Consider the following 25,774-nt stretch of genomic DNA (forward strand, 5'->3'; position numbering starts at 1 on the left):
ATATGTTGAGCACTTGCCATGCTTTGCCAGCCACCTTTTTCAAAAGGTCACTATTGATAGGAGATCTAACACCAGATTAGCTGCATCAGCTCAGCCCTTCTACAAACTACAACAGCCAGTTTTTGGCAACTAAGACCTCCGGAAGTCATCAAAAGTCCTAGCAGACAGAGCAGTTGACGTCACCACTCTCCTGCACTGCAGTAAGGTCTGGACTATGTCAGTGACACATAATAGCACTAGAGAAATTGCATCAGTTATGCTGCTGCTGCATCCTCCAGATTCAATGGGAGGACCTAATAAACACTAGTGTCCTTCTCAAATCCAGCGCCATAAGCATTCAAAGCTCCTGAAAAATCAACTTTGATGGACACTGGACAGTGCCCGGACAGTTGAAAGGCCAACGTCCCAGAGTAGGACAAAGAAAACACTCAAGTTCTCCTTGAAGAACGACAGCATTGACATTAATGAGTGGGAAGAGTTTGATAACAATTGTTCAAAATGGCGACAACTTGTCCATCAAGCTGCATCATGCTTTGAGTCACATTGTCTTAATGAGGCAAAGCGGCAGCAGGGAAGGAAAGAAAAGGAAGCAAAACCTGCACTCTGGATCCCACTACCTTATGCGATGTCCTGCCCCATGTGCCCAAAGATCCGTTGGTCAAGAATCAGCATGCTCAGTCACATGAAGACCCATGGCAGAAACTCATGGCCCGAGTAAAAGTCATCCTTGAATCGAGGGGCAGCTAAATGACAATCGATATGGGCATTATGTTAGGTTTCCAATCTACCGTGATTACAGAAATTTAGAATAATTCCCTAATAACTTTAATACCCTCGTTTTGCAATTCAGGTACCCAGTGAGCATTTTCAAACTATGACAAGAAAAGATCTGCTGAAGGAACACTTCTACACCAAGTATAATTTGATTATTAGGGTGAATATTTTTATTTAATTAGTTATCTTTCCTGTTGCCACAATGATTCAGGCTGCCTGTATGCAAATAACTCTCCAATTCCCTGAATGTTTCTATTGCAACAATTACTTCTGATTGAAAACAGCACCTCTCAAACAGCAGTTTGTTTTCAGATTATTAGCATCCACACAGATTTGTAAATAGTCAGTGCATAACTAGAGGCAACATCTCTCCAGAAACAAATCAAGACAATGAATGAATGAAGTGCATGGTTAAGATCTTTGTAGATACAGGCAGCCAATTACTGGATTTAATTAACCCAAATCATTCACTCAATCACAACAAGTGATGTTTTTAGCAGCAAGATGTCAAACACATGTGGAAAACATCACAATAAAGCATCACACTGAGGAGAAATACATACCTGTCGCTTGTTTGTCCAGTGTGGTTTTCGGTCCCTGCTCCAAACTCTCTTCCCATCAACTTCATCCCTCTCCCTGGCAACAGTCTGAGGTTAAGCCAGTCTGTTCGCAACCTTGGTGTCACATTTGATCCCAAGAGGAGCTTCTGACCCCACATACATGCCAGCAACGAGACCACATTTTCCACTTCCTAACATGGCCCGACTTCGCACCCTCAGCTCATCTGCTGCTGAAACCCTCATTCATGCCGTTGTTTCCTCTAGACTAGGCTATTCAAACACACTTATGGCTGCTCTCACACATGCTGCGCTCCGTAAACTTGAAGTCATCCAAAACTCTGCTGCCCGTATCTTAAAACTGGGTCAGTGTTCTCTCCAGCTTCAAGGAATGGGAGATGATCTCACTGAAACTTACAAAATTCTTACAGTGTGTGACAGGGTCGATGTGGATGGGATGTTTCCCCTGGTATGTCCCTGGTATGTCCCCTAGAACCAGGGGACATAATCTCAGAATAAGGGGTAGGCCATTTAAGACTGAGATGAGGAGGACTTTCTTCATTCAGAGGGTGGTGAATCCTTGGAATTCTCTACCCCAGAGGGCTGTAGAAGCTCAATCATTGAGTATATTCAAGACAGAAATCAACAGATTTCTGGATACTAATGACATCAAGGGATATGGGGATAATGCGGGAAACTGGCACCGAGGTAGGTGAACAGCCATGATCTAACAGAATGGCAGGGCAGGCTCAACAGGCCGAATGGTCTACTCCTACTCCTATGCTCCCAACTTGCAGCAAGCCCTGTTGCATTATCACCTCGTGCTCATTAACCCACAGTGACTCTCAGTGAAGCAATACTTGATTTTAAAATTCTCATTCTTGTTTTCAATTCACTCCATGACATTGTCCCTCCCTATCGCTAATCTCCTCCAATCCCACAACACCCCAAGATATCTGTGCTCCCCTAATTCTGGACTCTTTTGCATTTCCAACTCTAACTGCTCCACCATTGGTGGCCGTGTCTTCAGGTCCCAAGCTCTGGAATTCCCACCCTACACCTCTCTGCCTCACAACCTTGCTTTCCCTCTTTAAAACATACCTCTTTGACCAAGCTTTTGGTCATCTGACCTAATATCTCCTCATGTGACTCAGTATCAATTTATTTTACAACGTCTTGGGACATTTAATTACATTAAAGGCACGATATAAATACAAGTCGTTGTTGCTTTTGATGATATGGAATACAACTCTCGTTTAATAGTGTTACACACCCTCATCTGCTTTCACAGAGTTTTTGGAACTAAGGTGCACATCCCAGATGAAATCCTAGACTTGGTCATATCCTTCTGTAGCTTTGAGGGACAAAGCATTAGATCAAGAGCCTTTGGAAAACTGATTAAAGAAATGGAAGTGGATTTCTACAAACATTAAAAACTTTTAACCAGCTTGCCAAACAATCCTGACAAAAGCAAACTCTCACTTGTTCTTATCCATCTGTGAGCCACAGAATCACTCAATATCAGTGTTGCAACATCTACCAGAGAACTACCTCAAGAGCCACTGATAACAGCAAGATTTCTGGGTAGTCCAAACTCACTAGGCTTCTCCCTTCTAATGGGAAGAACTGCACCTGAAAATACTGAGCATTAGCACATCTCAAACTGAATTATACTCAATAGGAATTGGTTCTGAATACCACCCTTGTCTGTTGCACGAACATTATCTAGGCTCTGCCATGCAGAATTCACTTCCTCCCATCCAGCTAGCTCATTAAGAACTCATGCCTGTGCAGCACACTCCAAAATTCACATGGAAAGTTCTTTAGAATGGGGATTGGGAAAATTACAAAGAATGTACAGCACAGAAACGGGTCATTCTACCCAATTAGTCCATGCCCTATATGAACCTCCTCCCAACTCCTTTTCACCCAATTCTGTCAGCAAAATCCTCTATTCCTTTCTCTCTCATGTACTTATATAGCTTCCCTTAAATGCCTCTATGTTATTTGTTTTAAGTGCTCCTGTGGTACTGAGTTCCACATTCTAATCTCTCCCTGGGTAAAGAAGTTTCTTCTCTACACCTAGTCTATTAAACTTCTTCATAATCTTAAAGACCTCTATGAGATCACCCCTCACCCTTCACTTTTCCGGAAAGAAAAGAGCCCCCACCAACCTGTTCAATCTTTCATGACAACTATAACATCTCAGTTTTGGTGCCATCATTTACAATGCTATTAAATAGGTCTAATAGATCATCTGGATATTCTTTTATGCAGCCGTGCATTAGACAATTTATTACACCTAATGGTGCCAATATCAAGCAATGTAACACTGAACACAGAGTCTTACATCTCTTTCTGTAATACTCTCCCAAATCACATTGGCAATTGGCTCCCAAGTGGTAATGCCACTATGTCATTGTTGCACTTTGCGAAACATGAAAACGGCAGTATAATTGTTTCCAGAAAACCATGTGAGACTTGGAAGCTGTTGCAGGAATACAAAGTCATTCAAGCTCATGCATTAAAATTGAGAGGGGGCATGGCACTAGAAGTTGATTGGTCAGATAGGCTAGAGAATCGGTTCAGTTGAGAGCAAAGTATAGAACACACTGGATTCCCTCACTGAAAATTCACTCTCTTACCTGGAATGACAATATCCCCCAAGCCGAGCATGGCAAAGTTATCGGCTGCAAGCCCTTTCTCGAGAAGATCTTGAGGGAAAACCACTAAAAAAAGGAAGATAAAATCAGAGAAAATACTCAAAATTTCCATCCAGCTTTCAGTTCAAGGTACACAACAGCAAAGGGGGCAAAAGCAAAATACTGCAGATGCTGGAAATCTGAAACAAAAACAGAAAATGCTGGAAAAACTCAGTAGGTCTAGCAGCATCTGTGGAGCGAGAAACAGAGTTAACATTTCAAGTCCGTATGAGCTTTCTTCAGGGAAAGAGGGGGAATGGGAGAGGCCAGTGAGATAGAATTGGCCTTAACTTTCAAATAAAAAGAGAAAAAAAAGACAGACTTACATTTATATATCGCTTTTTACAACCACTGGATGTCTCAAAGTGCTTTCCAGCCAATTAAGTACCTTTCAAGTGTAGTCACTGTTGTAGGAAACAAGGCAACCAATTTGTGCACTGAAACCTCCACAATCAGCAATGAGATAATGATCAGATAACCTATTTATTTTGTCATGTTGATTAAGTAGTGGCCAGGACATCAGGGATAACTCCCACACTCTTCTTTGAAAATAGTTCCACATAATCTTTCACAACCACCTACCTGAACACCAAGTGGGGCCTTGGTTTAACATCTCATCTGAAAGACAGAGCAACCGACTGTGCAGCACTCCCTCAGTACTGTGCTGGAATGTCAGTCTTGAATTTTGTGCTCGAGCCCTTGAGTGGGGCTTGAACCCAGAAACTTGTTACTCCAAAGCGAGACTGCTACCAACTGAGCCACAGCTGACACTGTGAAGGAAAAACACAAGTTTCCCAAATGGCTATTCAGTGACCTTGCTAGAAATGCACATCGGAGTTCAGGCAAATGTAAAAGTATACTTGCATATAGTGCTCTCCTCCACCCCCATTGCAAACAAATAGTTTGCCAACACTCACCGCTGAGATTTAATCACGAGGAAGAATTGCCACTTTAGGCGAGTTGGAGGAGGGCTGCTGGCACCTGCAGATAGCACCCAAACCACAAGTCAGCGTCTTTAGTTGGGCCAGTGAGAAATATGGCAGCAGTGTTGTGGAGGGTTGGGGGGGGAGGTGGCGATGGAGAAGAGGAGAGGAGGAAGGGATACAAACTCAATTAAAAAGGAGCAAACTTTCACAATGTGTTCTGTACACTCCTGTGCCTGAGTGTATAAACACAGTGCAGCTGGGGTGTCCGGCAGCCTACAAGAGGAATGTTTGCTTTTGTACCTTCATTCCAAATCGTGCTGTGCACAGTGATACTGCAGAACCACAGGCCATCTGGAATCCAACCACCAGCCAAAGTAATAACATGCATTTTGCTGACAGTTTCTAATTCTGCTCTTTTACCGCTGTATTGGTAAGCAGCAGGGGACCAGCTCAGCCAAATGGATCAAAAATAAAATCTGTTTATAAACTCTCCTCTTACAGGAAGTAAGAGATAGGGATTCCTAATGAAATCACTAAGGGCCTTTATCATAATTATGTAAATGATATTTTGAAAGCTTGGAAAATACCAAATGCAAAAAGAAAACAAAAAATTGAAATAGAAAGTTTTTACAATTATTATACATTCCTGCATATATCCCCACTGAGAAACCATGGGGGATTAAGAATGCAATATAATTGCCTCCTGGCCCAGGTATGAGGTGCATGTGTTTAAGGGCTTATTATAGAAGAACATTTAGAAACCAACCCCTTATCCTTGCAATTCCAATTCGCTTATCCCTTTACTTCTCTCTCAAAGATTTTTAATTGTAAAATGCAAGGCCACCCTACATATCTCTCCAAAAAAATCACTGTTGGACTCTCCAGATGGAAGATCTGTCAACAGATGTCTGGATTTTAAAATTCTCATCTGTTTTCAAATCCCTCCATGGCCTCGTCCCTCCCTGTCTCGGTAATCTCCTCCGACCCATTATCTCCAGGATATCTGCGTTCCTTTAATTCTGGTCTATTGCACATTCCCAATTTTAATTGCTCCACCATTGGTGCCTAGGCAACTGAAGACATGGCCACCAATCTCTGGAATTCCCTCTGTCCACCTTGCCACCTCACTTTCCTCCTTTAAAAGATACTCCTTAAAACCTACTTATTTAACCATACCTTTGGTCATCTGACTTAAAATCTCTTTATCCGGCTTGGTGCCACATTTTGTTCTATGAAATGAAATGTTTAAGGAGGTTTTAGTACGTTGAAGGTACCACAAAATATAAGCTGTTATTATCTGTGCTGAAACAACCTGCCCGCAGTTTCAAAACACTGCAAAATGCACAAATTACGCCACCGCAGGTTTCAATTGCAAGCTTAAAGTGCCAGAGAAATGAAAACTCACATAAAGGCTAACCTCACTGAATTTGATATATACTGCAAAATGACATTTCAAATATTCACAAATAGGGGAATTAAATGTTCATACACAAATCAAGCAACAGCAGCCCAATGCATCACGACCACTGGAAATTTTCTTCACTTTGAGTTGAAGGCACGGAAGATGCTTTAGTTCTTCTGCCACGTGACTGCTTTGTTGACAAGTGAGTCATGGAGCGAGAACATGGGCCAAAATAAAAAAAAAAAATCCACTGCCCAATTTGAGGTGCAATAGCAAGAGCGTTCTTCCCATATCACAAGTGGGGCTCTCACCAGTTGATGGGCTACAACCCAAGAGGGAGAATGGGCTTCATCGACACCATTTCATACAATGAAATTTATTCATTGTACAACAAGGTGACATCAATTTCACTCATTTACTCACAATAGCTGCATATTTTTTTAGTCCCAAAAAATTCTGCCAACAGGTTTGGACAAATACAATTAATTTAGAAGAATACAGCATGACAAAACATGCAAATTTTAAATCCAGGAAGAGATGCATCTGGAACATATGAAATTGAACCAAATTCCAGTATAGGAGAGCTCCCTCTACAGGATGTACGTTGTACAGCTTAAATAATTTTACTCTGGAAATCTGAGCAGAAACCACCTTGAAACGATAATAAAAGGAAGTATATATTACAATGTGTCAGAATTCATTGCCACATGGTAAATAATAACTATTAGAAACAGACCGAAGGTTAGTCAAAAGGTTCCATAAAAATAATTGGTTACATTGTAGGTGTCAGCTGTGGCTCAGTTGGTAGCACACTCACCTGAGTCAGAAGGTTACGGGTTCAAGTCCCACTCGAGGACTTGAGCACAAAAATCTAAGACTGACAGTCCAGTGCAGTACTGAGGGAGTGCTGTGCTCGATACAGTGCTGCCTTTTGGATGAGATGTTAAACAGATGCCCTGTTGTCCTCTCAAGTGGAGGTAAAGGTTCCCATGGCACTATTTGAAGGAAAGCCGGGGAGTTATCCCCAGTGTCCTGGCCAATATTTATCCCTCAATCAAAATCGCACACAAATAAAAAGAGATCCGCTCATTATCACATTGTTGTGTCTAACCTGGCTGCCCCATTTCCTACAACAGTGATTACACTTCACTTTAGGATGTTCTGTGGTTAAGGCACTATATAAATACAAGTCTTTTTTTCTTGCCAGTGGTTGCTGTGCAATAAATGTCCTATTTGATTATGTCCTTGCCATTGGTCAACTCCTTGACTAACTCAGAAGCAATAGTGAACATACAGTGTACACATTTCTCAGAAGGGCTGTTCTAGGCTCGAGTCTGATACTTCTGAAAGTCTAAATTTGACTGTTCAATTAATGGAGCAAAATGCAATTGCTTTCTTTCAGTGGAGTAGGGTGGGTAAAAGGAGGGAACAGCATCAATTTCATTGTTTGTACTAAAATCCTGGGTGCCATACTAGAGAGGCAATTGTATCAGTGAGTTTAATTGATAACTTTTTCCTCTCCCATCCATGTCTCCGATCTTTTCCTTTCCCAAATACACCTCTGAAAGTGATTACAATCCTAGCACTCCCAACACCACTCCAGTTACAATTAAACTATCAGTGTGGCTCAGTTACCCAATAGATAAGCTCAAGAGTTATCAGGGGAGCTACCACTACTTAGAACCGAGGTGGGCAAACTGTTCGGCTGGACGGCCAATTCTAGGTATGGAAATTGTATGGGAGGTCGGACATAAGGTTCAAGCAATAAAGATAAAATTTGGTTCTAAATAAACAAAAGCTTCATTATGATAATTATACCATCATGACGATGCATTACATAAAATAACAAAACGAGACATATCCTCTCTTTCACATCCTCTTGTCTGAATGCAGACAATGCATTTGGTCATCCCTCTTTACAATATCATAGCCCAGTGTCTTTTCTTAAAACATAAAACCTTAAACCTAAAAAACTACACAGTCTTCACTTTCTATCACACTCATCATCCCTCTTCTAAAAATCTCAACCTTAGATGCACCTCTGGCAGGAACAGGAAATGGATTTTCAACTCTTATTTTCAGAAGTGCACAGACAACTAATCATTGATATCTGTCTCGAAATGTTAAACAGAGATTGCTTGTGGGGACCTTCAGCCATACATATCTTGGGACTCAATGTATGTAGCAGCATTTATTTGATATTTCAATCCCTTATCCACCAGCAGAATTGTAGACCAACCTTTTGCTGGGTCTACAAATCTATTATTACCCTCTGGTTCTTTTGACGTCAGCTTAAATCAGTGTCCTCTGGTTATCAACCCTTTTTTTTTTATTCTTTCACAGGATGTGGGCATCGTTGGCTAGGCCAGCATTTATTGCCCATCGCTACTTGTGGTGGTGCTGAGCTGCCGCCTTGAACTGCTGCAGTCCATATGATGTAGGTAGTACACTCACTGTGCTGTTAAGAAGGGGAATGTCACCAGAAAAAAAAATTCTCCTCAGTTACCCAATCAATACCATTCATAATTTTGAGCACCTCTATTAAATCTAGCCTCAACTTTCTCTGCTCTCAGGAGAATCACCCCAGCGTTTCCCACCTCCCAACTGAACTCCTACATCTGTGGTATTATAAAAGTGGCTATAGGAATTTATGATGTAAAAAGTTGATAGGACATACAAATGCTAGCTTTTTAAATAAATTATAATTATATAACCATTTTAATAGGTGAAAGCACTCTTCAGTGTGTTACAATGTCAATGCAGACCACAAGGTCCCAGGTTCAAATCCTGTGCCAAACCTTAGCACATCTTAGTGATGAAATGAGAAAAATGGGGAAACAAAACAATTTAAGAATTGGTTTTTCGTAAAGAGTACAGGTGCAGTGTCTCAAAACCGACAACCTCGGGACCAAGACCGTGCCAGGTTTCAGATCGGGCCATGGGTGGCTCAGGTCAAGTCAGGTTGGGTGGGGCAAAGGGTTACTCGGAGTGCGGGAATAGAACAGCGCGCAAGTGGTGAAGGGGATAACTAGTCAAGCGCCACACCGCACTAATGCAGCGCCTTGATGCAAGCAATTCTAAAAATGTTCAGCATTCAGACAAATCAAATTTTTGGACAGCCAGATTTGAGACACTACTGTATTAAAACCCAAGTGAAAAACGTGTTGAAGTTTAGACTTTAGAAGTTTAGACTTTAGACTTGTAAAACCTAAAAACAAGAACTGCAGTAATCAATCTTGAAAGCACATTTAGCTGTGCTGTTCTCACTGCTCCACCACGTGAGTTGCCCCTTTAACTTGGTGGCCGCACACACTCAAGAAAAGGCCATCTCTGGCCTCAAATCACTAGCCAACTCCAATTACCCTGAAGTACTTCCCTTGAAGCTCCCCATAGAATTTGCATTTTAATTTCACAACTGCTAACGCTCATCGGCCAGGTGCCAGAAACAGTAGCGTTTGTGCAGGTCCTCACATTGCTGCTCAGCATATATCTGTGATGCACCTGATGTGCCTTCCCTGTTGAAACTGCAGGCCAGATTAGAATGTCCTGCAGGCCACAGTTTGCCTAGGTCTGATTTAGAGCAATATGTACCACACTGACTGCACTTATCAAAACAAATCTTGCTGCTGGGCTTCTGCAGCTGGAATATACACAGCTACCTGGTTGGTTCCTCTACCCCTGGCTAAATTGTCCTCTTAATGAAGAAGTGCTGAACTAATAATCAAAACTCTGCCCAAACAGCTAAACATTGGGAACCCCCACTTGAAGGTATAAATTGAAATATTTCTAGTTAACTACCAATTTCACTTTAAATATTTCACCCTCCTGAAAATAGAGACTCACTTCAGTGCATAGGTACAACAGGTACAGTTGCTCAGTGGTTATGTTATTGAACTAGGAATACAGAGGCCTGGACTAAAGACCCTGATATACAAGTTCAACTGAATTTAGTTAATTAAATACATTTGTAATAAAATGCTAGTATCAATAAGTGACCACTTGACTATTGGATTGTCATTAAAACCCATCTGATTCACTAATGTCCTTTTGGGCTGTAAATCTGCCATCATTCCCCAGTCTGATTCAAATACGACCCCACACCCAAAGTAATGTGGTTGACCTTTAACTACCCCCTGAAATGGTCAAGCAAACCACTCAGTTGTATCAAATAACTACACTTTTGAAAAGGTGGCTCACCTCAAGGGAAACTGGAGATGGGCAATAAATGCTGGCCTAGCCAGTGAGGTCATGATTGAATAAAATCCTATGAATTATCCCATGAATGAATAAAAGCAAAAAAGATTGAGAGCATCCTCCAATGTGTTGCGTGCCACTACCACTGTCCAGCGATGCCCACATGTGCTAAATGGGATAAGATTCAGAACAGATCTAGGAACTGAGGTGATGAGAAGATGAGGCACCATGGGCCTCACTGCAACCTCATGGCCCCTGGTATATCCCTCACTCCACCATTACTGTCAAATTAGGGGATCAACTTGGGTTCAATTAGGAGTGTAGAGGGGCATGTCAGGTGCAGCAGTGGGCAGACTTAAAAATGAGGTACTAACCAGGTGAAGCTGCAACACAGGACTACATTCATGCTAACAGTGGAAGCAGCATGCTATAGAGAGATAAGAGGTAATATGGCAGAACCCAGCTTATGAGTGCAAAAGGAAAGGCTGAAGCATTTGCAGCCAACTTCAACCAGGAGTGTCAAGTGGGTGATCCATTCTGACGTTCCCGCCATCACAGAAACCACTCTTCAGTCAATTTTGTTCACTCTACATGATAAGGTTGAGTGGACTGGATACAGTCAAGACTATAGGCTTTGACAACATCCCGGCATGTCTAGGCCAGCTATTCCAATATAGTTACAACACTGACATCCACCTATCTAGTGGAAAATTACCCAGCTACGTCCTGCCACAAAAAGCAAGGAAACTCTGGGCATTTACTATCCTATGAGCTACTCTCGTTTATCAGCAAAGTGATGTAATGTGTCGCCAACAATGATATTCATTGGTACTTATTCACCAATAGCCCATTCACCAATGCACAGATTGGATTATGCCAGGACTACAGTTCCAAATCTCATTACAGCCTTGGTCCAAGTATGGACCAAAAGAACCCAAATTCCAGAGGTGAGGCAAGTGCGATTGTTGTTGAAATCAAGGTAGCACTTGACCAAGTGACATCATGGAGCCCCTACAAAATTGAAGTCAATGGGATCAGCGGGAAACCGTCCACTGGTTAGAGAAATGCCCAGCACAAAGGTTGTGCTTGTTGGAGGCCAATCATCTCAGCCCCAGGACCTTGCTGCAAGAGTTCCACAGGGTAGTAACTTAGGCCCAACCATCTTCAGCTGCTTCATCAATACTCTACCCTCCAGCATAACATCAGAAGTAGGGATGTTCGCAGATGATTGCAGTGTTCAGTACTCCTCAGATAATGAAGCAGTCTGTGCCCACATGCAACAGCTGGCCGGAGGCTGGGGATGCTGCTATGAGTGACTCACCTTCTGACCTCCCAAAGCCTGTTCATCGTCTTCAAGGCTCAAATCAGGAGTATGGTGAAATATTCCCCACTTGACTGGATGCAGATCCAACAGAGCTCGACACCATCCAGGGCAAAGAAACACACTTGATTGGCACCACACTCAGCACCTCAAACATTGACTTTCTTTTCCCTTTATTCTTTCATGGGATGTGGGCATCACTGACAAGACCAACATTTGTTGCCCATCCCTAATTGCCCTTGAACTGAATGAAATGACCTAGCAAGCCAGAGGGCATTATTTAGAGTCAACCACATTGCTGGGGGGCTGGAGTCACATGCAGGTCCGATCAGGTAAGGATGGCAGGTTTCCTTCCTTAAAGGTCATTAGTGAACCGGATGAGTTTTTATGACAATCGATAGTAGCTTCATGGTCACCATTACTAAGACTAACTTTTAATTCCAGATTGAATTTAATTGAATTTAAAATTCCACCAGGTGCCCTGGTGGGATTTGAACCCATGTACGCAGAGCACTAGCCTGGGCCTCTGAATTACTAGTCCAGTGATGCTACCACTATGCCACTGTCTCCCCCACAATGACTCCCTCCACCACCAATGGTACTGCGTCTGCAAAACGCACTACAGAGAACCTCCAAGGCTTCTTTGACAACGCCTCCCAAACCCTCAACCTCTACTACCTGGAAAGAGGAAGGCAGCAAGCGCATGGGACCACCACTACACGTTCCCTTCCAAATCATAGAGAACCCTGAGTTGTAAGTATATCTCCATTCCTCTATCACTGCTGGCTCAAAATCCCAGAACTCCCTACCTAGTGAGATTACTTTCTCCACACAGACTACAGTGGCTTAAAGTGGCAGCTCCCCGCCATCTTCTCAAGGGCAATTACAGATGGACAATAAATGCTCACCTTGCCAGCAAGGCCTAGATTCCATGAATAAAAACAAAATCACTCCAGGCCATTCTTCACGTGTCAGTATGGACTATGAGGCCTAACAAACTATTACACTACTAAACCTGATCGTACCCTCTCTCTCGAGATGAAGCATATGCACTTTCCAGACAGAGTTATTAGCTAGCAATCAGTGGGAGGGACTTTGTCTGATGTTCCTCTTTACTTTACCCCCTAACGTCCACCATTTGGGGTCAATGAGCCCATAGTACAGCTAATTCAACTCAGCCCAAGGACTGAAGCTAGCTTTGTAGGGCTTTATGCCTAGGATATAATGCTGCCTCACTTTGCAATCCTCATTCACCTCTTTCTGGAGAATGGGGGGTGGTATTCATCCAGCATTCTGGTATAAGCCATCATTAACAATGCAGGACTATGTGAGCACTCAAAACAACCACAAAAGCCTGCCAGCCAGCAGGCTCAATATATTGGATACAAGAGCATTACTATTTGCTGGGCAATTCACTGGGTATTTGGCAAAAACCCAATTGTGCTTAGCCCTTGTAGCTACATGCAGAAGGAATAAAAATTGGAAAATTTCTCTCTCTTGTGCTCTCATATCTACAGGCAATTAACAGTTAAACTAAATAGACAGGAGGTTAAACTGGTTTATCAGACATTTCAGAAACTCATATCAGACTTAAAGATAAACAACGGAACCAGAAAGCTAAGCTTTTGGATGTAGTTGCCCATTTTCTACATTGTAGCCCCCAATAGTTAAAGATTGTTACCAGAAGTACTTACATTTAATTGGTGCTTCAAACGACTTGGCAACAGTTACCATGACATTCGTGCCAAACACCTACAAGGAAAGAGAATAAATACTATACAAATATGGGCATCTAGTTTAACAAAATTTAAACAAAAAGAACCCGAAGGACTAAGTTATTACAGCTCTTGCTGTTAATTCTCAACAGCTAAACCATGTCAAAATGAGGAAAGATTAACATTGTGATTCAAAAGGGTCAGCTCCCATTTTTATCCAAAATAAACATTAAACACTGTAATGTAGAACATACTAAATAGTAACATATTAAAGATGTAAAATACAACACTAAAATAACACTGCTGACACAAACTTCAGATTTTTTTGTACAGCAGTGCTCGCCTGTAAGCAGTACGAGCATCGCTCAAGCATGTGCCCACATGCAACCCAGGAGTACAACAATAGCACCTTCATTGTGATCTGAACTGGATATTCTTTTTTTTTTGCATATGATCCCCTCATTTATTTATAGAATATTACATAAATTCTATATTATTCATAGAATAATAATTGGTAACCCGAGGCTAGATATGAATCGCTGTTCTACTTGCACCACTGTTTCACTTAATTCAAATCAGAACAATTGATCTTCCTGCAATAATATAAATTAATGAACATGCTACTCTGCCCATACTATTGGATCATCTTGCATTAACTACCTCAGGGCAAGCCAAACAGCTTCCTGAATGGACATAGAGCCTGGATAAAGTATGGCCTTGCAACATCCATTTAAAAACCCGGCCAACTTTGCAACCTTTACTGAACCATGCTGAATGCCTTGGTCTCATTCACTTTTTTTAAAAAAAAATCTCCATGTTCAAGGCCAAAAGGGAAACAGGCCAGAAAACCGTGCTGAGCAAGTGGGTCAAGAGACTTCCTGACAGTGGGTGGGAGGTGTTTAAAATATCCAGACCAGCCAACAGAGTGTGTTTTGGTTACAATCTGTAGGGAAAATGAAAAATTTAATCTCCATCTCACTGGTTTGAATAAATGCATTTTTCTAATGTTTAAATTTTTTTTTCAAAAAAGGCAGAAGATTATTTAAATGGAGTGTGAATGCTGAGGTACAGAGGGATCTGGACGTCCTCAAACATGAATCACAAAAAGTTAGTATGCAAGTACAGCAAGTAATTGAGAAGACAAGTAAAATATTATCCTTTATTTCAAGGGAGATAGAGCATAAAAATAGTGAAGTCTTGCTACAACTATACAAGGAATTGATGAGACCACAGCTAGAATACTGCGTACAGTTTTGGTCTCTTTACTTGAGGGATATACTTGTACTGGAAGCAGCACAGATAGGGTAAATAGGGTTCACCAGCTTGATCCTGAGATGAAGAGTTTGTCTTAAGGAAAAGTCAAGCAAGTCGGGCCTATTCCCACTGGAGTTTAGAAGAATGAGGGGAGAACTTTTTGAAATATATAAGATTCTGAGTGGGTTTGACAGGGTTGATGCTGAGAGGATGTTTCTCCGTGTGGAAGAATCTAGAACTCGTGGGTTACAGCTTCAATACAAGGGTCTCCCATTTAAGACGGAGACGAGGATGAATTTCTTCTCTGAGGGTCATTTGTCTTTGGAATTCTCTACCTCAGAGCAGTGGAAGCTGGGTCAGACAGACTTCTGATCTCCAAGGGAGTCAAGGGTTATGGGGGCAGGTAGGAAAGTGGAGTTATGGCTACAATCAGATCAACCATGATCTTTCTGAATGGTGGTGCAGACTCAAGGGGCCAAATGGCCTACTCCTGCTTTTATTTCTTATGATTTTTCTTTTGCACCAATTTTCCACAAAAATAAATCATAAAACTGGAGAGCACCTATATTACACACAACTTCCTGTCAATTGAATTAACCAACTAAAAAAGCTGGTGAATTTTGGCTGCTTGTAATAATTAACCACCACAGGGAAGCCATGTAGGGTTAATACGGGGAATAGAAATGTTAAGCTCGCACATTAGTGGTGCTGTCATCAGCTGGAGTTTAAAGGCTCTCCAAATCATCCCACCACTGGAGTTTTTCTCACCTCATATCTAGGTCTATTATAGACTAATTGATAGAAATTAATTGCCATGATTTGTCAACATCACTGTAGTATCATGCAGCTACCAGGGAGGCAGAAAGCAACCTAGAATGACCTTGGTCTTTTATCATCTAGTAACTCCTAGCCAAAAGGTACTTAAAGTGCAGTCTGGAAAAAGACCACTTTTTGGACTTCCAACATTTAAATATCATCCTAATGTAGATCCCAGGATGTTGGTTTTTCAAACACAGAATGGATAAATCCTCTCTCAAAAACTGCACATAATTCTACAAGAATTGTGCTTAAGTAATTGGCAGCATTACTTACAATAGTCAGGTTGCAAATACAAATGTTTAAAGCCAATGAGAGCTCAGGTGAAATGTTGACAGAATTTACAGCAATGGAAACAGGCCATTCAGTCCAACTGGTCTATGCTAGTATTGCACCTCAACACTGTTAGGTTTCACCAAAGTATAACTTAGATAAATTTAGTGGTCTTTCCTTTCACATCCCATCATTCAACCAAATGGCAGTCAGGTGCTTCCCAATAGTAAAAGCCTCTTTCCCCCCTCCCCTGCAAGCTATCCTCACACACCAATTAGGAGATACTGGTAGAAGCGAAGAAGCAGGCTGCTTGCTTTTGGGACCAAGAAGGATGCAGGAAAACACGAATGGGCAATAAAAAAAAAGAGAAGCCACTTACCCAGAATACATCGTAGATAAAAAGTCCCCCAAGGAGAATGCAGCCTGTACTGACGTTGTTGAGGTGCAGAAGCTCAACACCGTTTAGAGCAAATGCTAATCCAAACAGATTGTTGGCAATCCAATGCTGTAATGGAACAGGAATGCAGCATTAAAAAAGAGAAGACAGCGGTGACCACAGCCAGTACATGCACTACATCTCAGCTTCTACATTGCTGCAATTTATTTAAATTCTCTTCTAACTGGAGTACTGAGGCAAGGGTAATGTTGCATTAACACCCTCATATCAACCTGGGCACTGTCAGTCAGGAGCATTAAGTAATGCTTCACCAGTCAGGTTTTACTCAAACATAGTTAGTAGCCTTAATGACAAATGAAACTTGAACAAGTACAGCAGCATATTTGCTACACCTTATGGCATCAATATACTGTAGATATGCTGAACACTTCATATGATAGTAGCTTTGGAGAAAGTGGAAAAGTCCAGCACTTTTGGCAAGTTCAAGCTAGCTGTGGCTGCATACATTATTCAACAGCACATCTACTAGCCTGTCATGGCAAGTGTAAATAGTTATAAAACAGGTCCAAGTCATGCACTGCATTGCAATGTCTACTGTCCACCAAAGTTCCAGGTTGTGTTTTGGTTCATAACGTTAGACTGTAGCCCATACATCACTGCCATCCGTGGAGGCTATGTAAACACAGCAGAATGTGATTAATCTTCACACAACAATCATTTAAGCAAACACGATGCAGTCAAGCAAATTCAACATGAAACCAATGTACAATTGGAGTTCTCAATTAACAGTTAATATCAGACCCTGATTTTTTTTGCTATTTTATTCCCATTTTTCTTTCCTAACCCCAGGGTTGTACCATCTGGGTGTGACCCAAATGTCCATTCTTGTGTGAATCATGGAATTATTGTTTTCCTCTGTCCCCACCATTTGACAAATGTAACAACAGTGAAACTCCAGTTCTTCTTCTGGTAATACCATTTAAAACCTTGAACTGCTCATCGAGTATTTTTTGATCAGTTCAGTTTAACAAAAAGTTAAAATCCAACATGAAGTGCACATTGTCATTAATCAGCTGCTACACAGCATTTCAAAATGGACTGTTTATTATGGATGTCTGCCAATGACTTTTTGTTAAATCCTCAAGTTCAACCACAACCTAAAAAAGTACACAAAATCTCATTTTGAATAATGCATACATTCAATGGCTAGAAAATTAAGGACCTATAGTTAAGTCATCATGTACCTTTAAATGTTCACATCCTGGTTACAATACTTTCATCTGATTTGGCGCAATACCAATTTTGTACATGCTAATCCCACAGGCAGTCACAATAATAAAGGTAGCAATTAGCAATAACAGCTTGGAGATTTGCATTGAATACTGCCAAATGACCCAAAAACCTAATTTGATGCATGTTAACAGCCTACTTTTACTCACTCCACTATTACCTTGTAGGAACTACGTACAGACATCTTCTCCCAGCATTGTCCTTCCTTTCCAGAAGGTGCAGAAACATGTACAATACAGTTTCATGGGTATTCCCCTGGTACGTTGCCCAAGCAACCGATTTTCAAGCTGCGGTTTGATAGTGAATGTTGGTGGCTATTCAACTGGGAAAGGGGGGGGCAAAACACACTGCTCATGGATTAATAATAGTGACTGAGATAGTTATAGGTGTAAGTGGCCAGTCAGAAAACAAGACTTAAAATGGAGTGGGCGGGGGCGGGAGTTAATGTCTCATAATTTTTTTGGGTAGATTAACGAAGATGAGCTAATTACTGACTGATAGTGATCATGAGCACAAGCAAATAACCTGACCGATACTTTCTGTCGCCTCTAGTCCCGGGAAGTCAAGATCAATTACACCCTCAACGCAACCCTCATTGAGATCAAGATATTGAGCAGAGAATAGTGATGGATCTAGCAATCTCATGCTCTGTATTACAACAAACTGTGCACGTACTCACTTGACACATCAGGACAGTGCAGTGGAGCATAGGAACATAGCAGCAGTGGTAGGGCATTCAGTCCTTCGAGCCGACTCTTCCATTCAGTAAGATCATGGCTGAACTGGTTGTGGTCTCAACTCCATTTTCCCATCTGCCCCCTCATAACCCTTGACTCCCTGGTTAATCAAAAAGCTATCGAATAAATTCAATGACCATGCCTCCACTGCTTTCTGGGGAAGAGAATTTCACATACTAACAACACTCAGAATAAAATTTTCATCTCCATCTTAAAAGGGAGACCTCTTATTCTTAAACCGTGTCCCCTAGTTCTAGTCTCTCCCACAAGTGGAAATATCCCAGTATCCACCCTATCAAGGCCCCTCAGGATCTTATGTCTCAATAAGATCACATCTCATTCTTCTAAACTCCAATGGATAAAGGCCCAGCCTGTTGAGCCTTTCTTCATAAGATAAGCCCCTCATTTCAGGAATGAGTCGAGTAAACCTTCTGAGAATAAGGGTTAACTTGAGAAATACATGCAGCAGCACCTGGTTATTTGTACACAAAGTTCTGAGCTATCCTTACCTTTTTTAGCAAATACCAGACTCCGACCACACTGCTAAAAGCCAGGCACACAAGGTCTTTTGTGTCAAACTCATAGTTAACGATTTCTAGGAAAATAAAAAAATACATGCTGTTTAAATAAAACGTATTCACATTTTCTTTAATTGCTGTTCAGGAAGTGGTCTAGGTCTACATACAAAACATTAAAAGGCATAATATTGTAGCAAGGGATCAGAAAGCCTCCAAATCCATCCTCTAAACAATTATTGAATGTAGTTTGCCATTTAAAAGTGCAATTTCAGTAGTACATCAGCCCAAGGTTCTTACATTCAATGCATCATCTTCAGCTACATTCTTTAATTCTTAAGGCTTATTCTGACTTTTACTCAGCATCTGCAACTTTTAAATATTTGTTCAAATGCAACTGGTGACTCATTCTCTCAAAACCATTATTAAAATAAACATCTTGTTGAGCTCAATCAGGCAACTGTTGTATCTAATGGCAGCCAGTTGCACAATTAAAATGCAGCATTTCTGTCATCCCAGATTTGTTTACATCACTCAGATAGATGTTTGGAGTTTGGATATGAAATATTATAAGATTATCCGAAAGACAGAATTGCTATATTTTACCTCACTACTGAAAGACCATTACAGATCTTAAATAAGCAATTTGATGGAATTTAACACAAGCTTCCCAGGTTTGATTCCTTAGCTGCACTTGATTAGATGATTTCCACAATAGGATCCCAGTGTCCATGGGTTGGATGGCAGGGGAAAAAGGTCAGCCATTCTTGCATGTGACTGCTATCCCCATAACTCTTACGAACACAGTAGCCTACTAGTTCTGGTACTCGGGGGTATCAAGTTCAAATCCCATCATGGCAATTTACAAAATTAATTTCAGTAGTTATAGCAATTAACAGCAAAAAACCAAACATGGAAGTTTTCGGGTTGTCATAAAAATCCAACTAATGTTGTTTAGGAAGAAAAGTTTTTCTGGCCTATATGAGATTTTATTCCTACACTATGTGGTTCACTCTTAATATCCCTCAAAGTTCAAGAAGAAAATCAGATTCAGCCACCTGAACAACCAAAGGCATAATTTCAGGAGAACACTACAGCAGTTTCAATCTGCTCAGCTCTGCAGAATTTTCCTTACCAACTCATTGGTAGCCCAAATTGGGAGAGCTTTCCCCATAAAGCACTTAGCCTGACTGGTCACACTCACAATCATATCCATCAGCCAGCATCCAGGACAGCGCAGTTTACTTGATATTTTTTTCTTGATTCAATAGCCATCAGCACATTATTGTTGCAATATGTTTAACCTGTACTGCAGTGACTCACCAAGATTACTTTGATAGTACCTTCCTCTCCCATGGCCTCTACCACAGAGAAAGGCAAGGGTAACAATATTGTGGAAACACTTACCCATCCACATCAACGCTAGCCTGACTTAGATATATATCAATGTTCCTCCATCAGTGAGTCAATAATCTGGAACCCCTAACCTCGCACCATTATGGAAATACCATTGTCACAAGAAATACAGTGACTCAAGGAGAAACTACTTTCTCAGGTGTCTAGGGATAGATTAATGCAGCTTTACCAGTGTCACAATCTCACTCTCATCCCAAAAAAATGTTCAGGTGTGGGGAATAGGAATGGTTTCAGTTAAATGTCTCTCTGGTTGACTAACCTGCCACCACTGATGATCCAAGCTACCTTGATGAGTGGTGACTTGGGTATACAATCCTTTGATACCTCAGCACTCTTAGATAAAGAGGGGTAAAAGATAAGGAAGCAATTTAAATGCAGAAGCCAGTCCTTTGACTCTCATCCATGCTCTCTCTTTTCCATTGTCAATCTATTATATAAGTAAAAAGAGCAAAGCAAAAACCGACACAACATTTGGGCCTCAGTCAGATAACACCCAAGACAAACCTGGCACCAAACTACATTCCAATTATTTGTCTAAACTAAATGCTTTAGAGCAAATTAATACAAGTTCACCAAACCAAAACAGTATCTCAAAAGCAGAAGACAGATGCAGTACTTTAAGTGCAAAGTACTCTCCACATAGCTTGGTGTAACAATGGTCCATAATCTAAAGGAAGGGAAAATACAATCACAACAACCTCAGCAAAAACTCCAGAATTCAAAAAGGTAATTGACATCTCCATCCTGCACAAGTCAATATGATCAGCCAAGGCAGAGGGGTTCCATTCCAGTGGAACACAGCAGTACTCATTAATCCTACGTCAGAGTCTTGTCTGCACTTAACCTCTCATTTAAAAGGAATTTATTTTGTTAAAACGTCACTGTTATAAAAAGTTAAACAACATTCTACTTACCTTCCTTTGTTTCCCCTGTTCCCTGAGTAAATAGCAGCTGATACTGTTTGTTTGGTAGATTGGCAGGAATAACTTTATTCATAGCTGGACTGAAACAAGATAAGTATAATTAATCCAATATATCCCAATATTTAATTAAGAGTTCTATTTATCTGTTTAACAACAGAAAGGGCTCATCATCATATCTTCAAAAACCAACATCTGTAATATCACTAATTCCTTTCCAGTTGCCACAGTCTCATGTCCAGCTCTGGCTAGTCAGCAAATTTCCAAAATCATCATCAATGCTGGCCACAGACAGCTATTAGGAGGAGCACTAGAATGGCTGAGGAACCAGCCACCTCTCAGTACAATACATCTGCACAATACAGCTGGGGAATACAGGTTCAGCATTACCTGTCCATGCTCCAACATGTCACAATAGACATGTTACAAAAATGTAAATAGTAACTATTCTCGATACCGCAGGTGACTTTATCCCATTGGTAACTCAGCCATACAGTCCAGGAAATTACAATGTTCAATTCACAGTCTATGGGGCAGGGGTTGGTTTCCTTCCTGGGGCAACACTGCCACTACACTTGGCCTCAGCAAACCAGGTTAGGAACAGGAGACAGTGACCGAAGTTCAAGCTCCTGACTGTGATCCAGTGACTCCAGCTGAAAGGGCAAACAAGTTTATCCTTTAATTAGAAATGTATGGAGTTCAGCTGCCACCAGCAATAAATAGCTCATGTATTTGTTTGGTGGGGTGGGGTGGAGGTGGAGAAGAAAGAAATTGGCAAGGAAAGAAAGTAAACATGATCTTAAAAAATGTTTTTTTAAAAACTGAATCCAAACATCACAATCTCCCTCAATGATTCAGTTCATTACTGCAGCACCAGTAGGGAACTAAATGGTCCAGACCAGGGGGACCCCGGTCATCCTCCTCTCAGATTTGTTCAGTTATCAGATTTCCTTAAGTGTGATCAAATTCTCTCCTCTCCTGGGAGGGCAGGGTGGGATGGCAAGAGTTCATCACTCTCCCCTGTGTAGTCACTGGGTAAAGACAGGAAACAAGCTTGGCTATCATGGTATTTGGGATCAAATTACCCATCATTCACACATGAAGAATGGCTACCTTGGTAAAATGCTGAAAGACATCTAGCTCCCATGAAACTGCAGACAGGGAGCTCACAGTGGAGGTAAAATTATAGGATAATAAGCAAGGAGAAAGGGGGGATAAAATGTCCTAATCCTGGGCTGGGCTGCTTCCACACATCTTCCACTATCCAGATACAGTGCCATCAATAGATCGCAAAGAATAGGCATGCTACTGCTTCATAATCAAGAAAGCTTGGTGGTGTCAAGGACTCCAAGCGAAAGGTAGAAATGCAAAAAAAAAAAGGATTTAAAACAAACTCTAATTTGGACCCCTCTGTAGTCCTAGGAGGAGGTCTGGTGGCACAGGGGGTAGAATCCCGGCCACTGAACCAGAAGCTCCAGGTTTATGTCCCATCCCAGGACTTGATGGCTAATGCAGGTGCATTCGTAACACTGCCAAACAGGTTGATTATTAACCTGCAAATCCTCCAACACATAACAATGGCAGGTGGTAAGAGTGGGAGAGATTGCTGGTCAGCCATATGATGGAAAGAACGTTAGAGCTTCTATCATCATCCATTGTTCCAGGCTAGAACATGCATGTAAAAGTGCATGTTGTCATATCGACTCTGAACCCCTGAGTAAGTGACCATTATACTTATATATTTCTTTTCTATATAAAAAAAATGAGGCCTAGGCGGTTGCTCAGGATATTTGGCCTGTTGGTCTGGTGATGATGCCACCTCTGGTCCACTGATTAACCTCACATCCACCACCATCTGTTAAAGAAACATGGCCTTTTCAGGCTCTTATCAGAGAGGGAATATAGTAGGGGTAGGCAGCTTGCTAACACCCCTTGCCATCCTCACAAGCAATCAAGACTAGTCCAAGAAACTGCATTGACTATGATTTATATAACTTAGTATTTCACATTTATGGTGTGCTGCTATTATCTGTGCCCAGAGTTTTAATTTGAGTTTAATGATCAACCAAGCTTGCTACTGCTAACTGGAATATGGTGGTGATGGTGTGTTACGGTTCACTCAGCGAGGATAGTCAGAAACAAATATTCCAGAATTTGTTGCCTAAACTGGCTTTGGGCATTTTTCCTCCCTCATTACATTTTCTTTATTCTTTCATGGGATGTGGGCATCGCTGGAAAGGCCAGGATTTGTGCCCATCCCTAACTGCCTTTCAACTGAGTGACTTGTTGGCCTTTTCAGAAGGCATTTTAGAGTCCATAAGACACAGGAGCAGAAGTAGACCATTCGGCCCATCGAGTCTGCTCCGCCATTCAATGAGATCATGGTTGATCTGATAATCCTCAAATTCACTTTCCTGCCTTTTCCTCAAACCTTGATTCCCTTGCTGATTAAAAATCTATCTATATCAGCCTTAAATATACTTAACAATCCAGCCTCTACAGCCCTCTGCCGTAAAAAGTTCCACAGATTCACTACCCTCAGAGAAGAAATTCCTCCTCGTCTCTGTCTTAAATGGGCAATCCCTTACTCTGAGATTATGCCCTCTGGTCCTAGGCTCTCCCACAAGGGGAAACAACCTCTCTGCATCTACCCTGTCAAGCCCCCCAATAAGGTCGCCTCTCATTCTTCTAAACTCCAATGAGTACAGACCCAATCTACTCAACCTCTCCTCAGAGGAAAATCCCTCCATTCCCAGGATCAACCTAGTGAACCTTCTTTGGACTGCCTCCAATGCCAGTATATCTTTCCTTAGATAAGGGGACCAAAACTGTTCACAGTATTCTAGGTGTGGTCAACTAGTGCCTTGTATAGTTTTAGCAAAGCTTCCCTGTTGTTATACTCCATTCCCTTTGAAATAAAGGCCAATATTCCATTTGCCTTCCCTATTACCTGCTGAACTTGTATGCTTGCTTTTTGTGATTCATGCACGAGGACCCCCAAATCCCTCTGTGTTGCAGCTTTCTGGATTTAAATAATACTCAGCTCCTCTATTCTTCCTACTAAAATACATAACCTCACATTTTCCCACATTATATTCCATCTGCCAAGTTTTTGCCCACTCACTTAACCTATCTATATCCCTCTGTAGACTGTGTCACCCACGCAACTTGCCTTCCCGCCTATTTTTGTGCCATCTGCAAACTTGGCGATAGTACATTCACTTCCCTTATCCAAGTTATTAATATATATCGTCAATAATTGTGGTCCCAGCACTAATCCCTGTGGCACTCTGCTAGTTATGGGTTGTCATCCTGAAAATGCCCCCCTTATTCCAACTCCGTCTTCTATTATAAAAACAAAAAGCTAAAAGCTACTGCGGATGCTGGAAATCCAAAACAAAAACAGAATTACCTGGAAAAACTCAGCAGGTCTGGCAGCATCGGTGGAGAAGAAATCAGTTGACGTTTCGAGTCCTCACGACCCTTCGGCAGAACTGAGCAGTCAACTGATTTCTTCTCCACCGATGCTGCCAGGCTTGCTGAGTTTTTCCAGGTAATTCTGTTTTTGTTCCGTCTTCTATTAGTTAGCCAATCCTCTATCCATGCTAATATACTACTCCCAACACCATGGGCTCTTATCTTTTTAAGTAGCCTTATGCATGGTACCTTATTGAACGCCTTTTGGAAATCCAAATATATTACATCCACTGATTTCCCTTTATCTATCCTGCTTGTTACCTCCTCAAAGAATTGTAATAAATTTGTCAGGCATGATTTCCCTTTCATGAAGCCATGCTGACTCTGCTTGATTATATTATGCATTTCTAAATGCTCTGCTATTACATTCTTTATAACAGACTCTTAACATTTTCCCAATGATGGATGTTAAGCTAACTGGCCTATAGTTTCCTGTTTCTCCCTCTTTTTTTGATTGTGTTACATTGGCAGTTTTCTAATCCTCTGGGACTTTTCCAGAATCCTAGGACTATTGGAAGGTTACTACCAGTGCATCCACTATATCTGTACCTACTTTCTTTAATATCCTAGGATGCAGCCCATCAGGTCTAGGGGACTTATCGGCCTTTAGCCCCATTAGTTTCCCTAGTACTTTTTCTCTAGTGATAGAGTATTTATTTCCTCCACCCCTTTTGCCCCTTGATTATTTAGTATTTTTGGAATGCTATTTGTGACTTCTACCATGAAGACTATTTATTCAACTTCTCTGCCATTTTCTAGTTCCCCGCTATTATTTCCCGAGCCTCATTCTCTAAAGGCCTACATTCACTTTGGCCTCTCTCTTCCTTTTTATATATTTAAAGAAGCTCTTACTGTCCATTTTTATATTACTTGCTAGATTACCCTCAAAGTTTATTTTCTCCCTCTAATTTTTTTTTGGTCATCTTTTGTTGGTTTTTAAAACTTTCCCAATCTCCTGGCTTACCACTAATCTTTGCCACACTGTATGTTTTTTCTTTCAATTTGATACTGTCCTTACCTTCCTTGGTTAACCATGGTTGGTTTATCCCCTTCCTAGAATCCTTCTTCCTCCCTGGGATATACCTTTG

At 41.3% G+C, this 25,774-nt stretch overlaps 2 protein-coding genes across 3 annotated transcripts in view; one reads left to right on the forward strand and one right to left on the reverse strand.

Moving 5' to 3' along the window:
- Window positions 1–25,774, forward strand: part of LOC144688419 (rho GTPase-activating protein 39-like) — a 551,921-nt gene that overhangs the window by 290,666 nt on the left and 235,481 nt on the right. The window lies entirely within an intron of this gene.
- Window positions 1–25,774, reverse strand: part of hm13 (histocompatibility (minor) 13) — a 78,164-nt gene that overhangs the window by 41,021 nt on the left and 11,369 nt on the right. For both annotated transcript variants that reach the window (XM_078554914.1, XM_078554913.1), the window contains exons 4-8: window positions 21,204–21,292; window positions 18,868–18,953; window positions 16,314–16,439; window positions 13,571–13,628; window positions 3,977–4,060 (exon numbers count right to left, since the gene is read on the reverse strand). In XM_078554914.1, coding sequence (XP_078411040.1) covers window positions 3,977–4,060; window positions 13,571–13,628; window positions 16,314–16,439; window positions 18,868–18,953; window positions 21,204–21,292 — 443 coding nt within the window. The remainder of the gene's footprint in view (window positions 1–3,976; window positions 4,061–13,570; window positions 13,629–16,313; window positions 16,440–18,867; window positions 18,954–21,203; window positions 21,293–25,774) is intronic.

This window comes from Cetorhinus maximus, chromosome 13 (genome assembly GCF_964194155.1).
Source record: "Cetorhinus maximus chromosome 13, sCetMax3.hap1.1, whole genome shotgun sequence".
Classification (NCBI taxonomy): domain Eukaryota; kingdom Metazoa; phylum Chordata; class Chondrichthyes; order Lamniformes; family Cetorhinidae; genus Cetorhinus; species Cetorhinus maximus.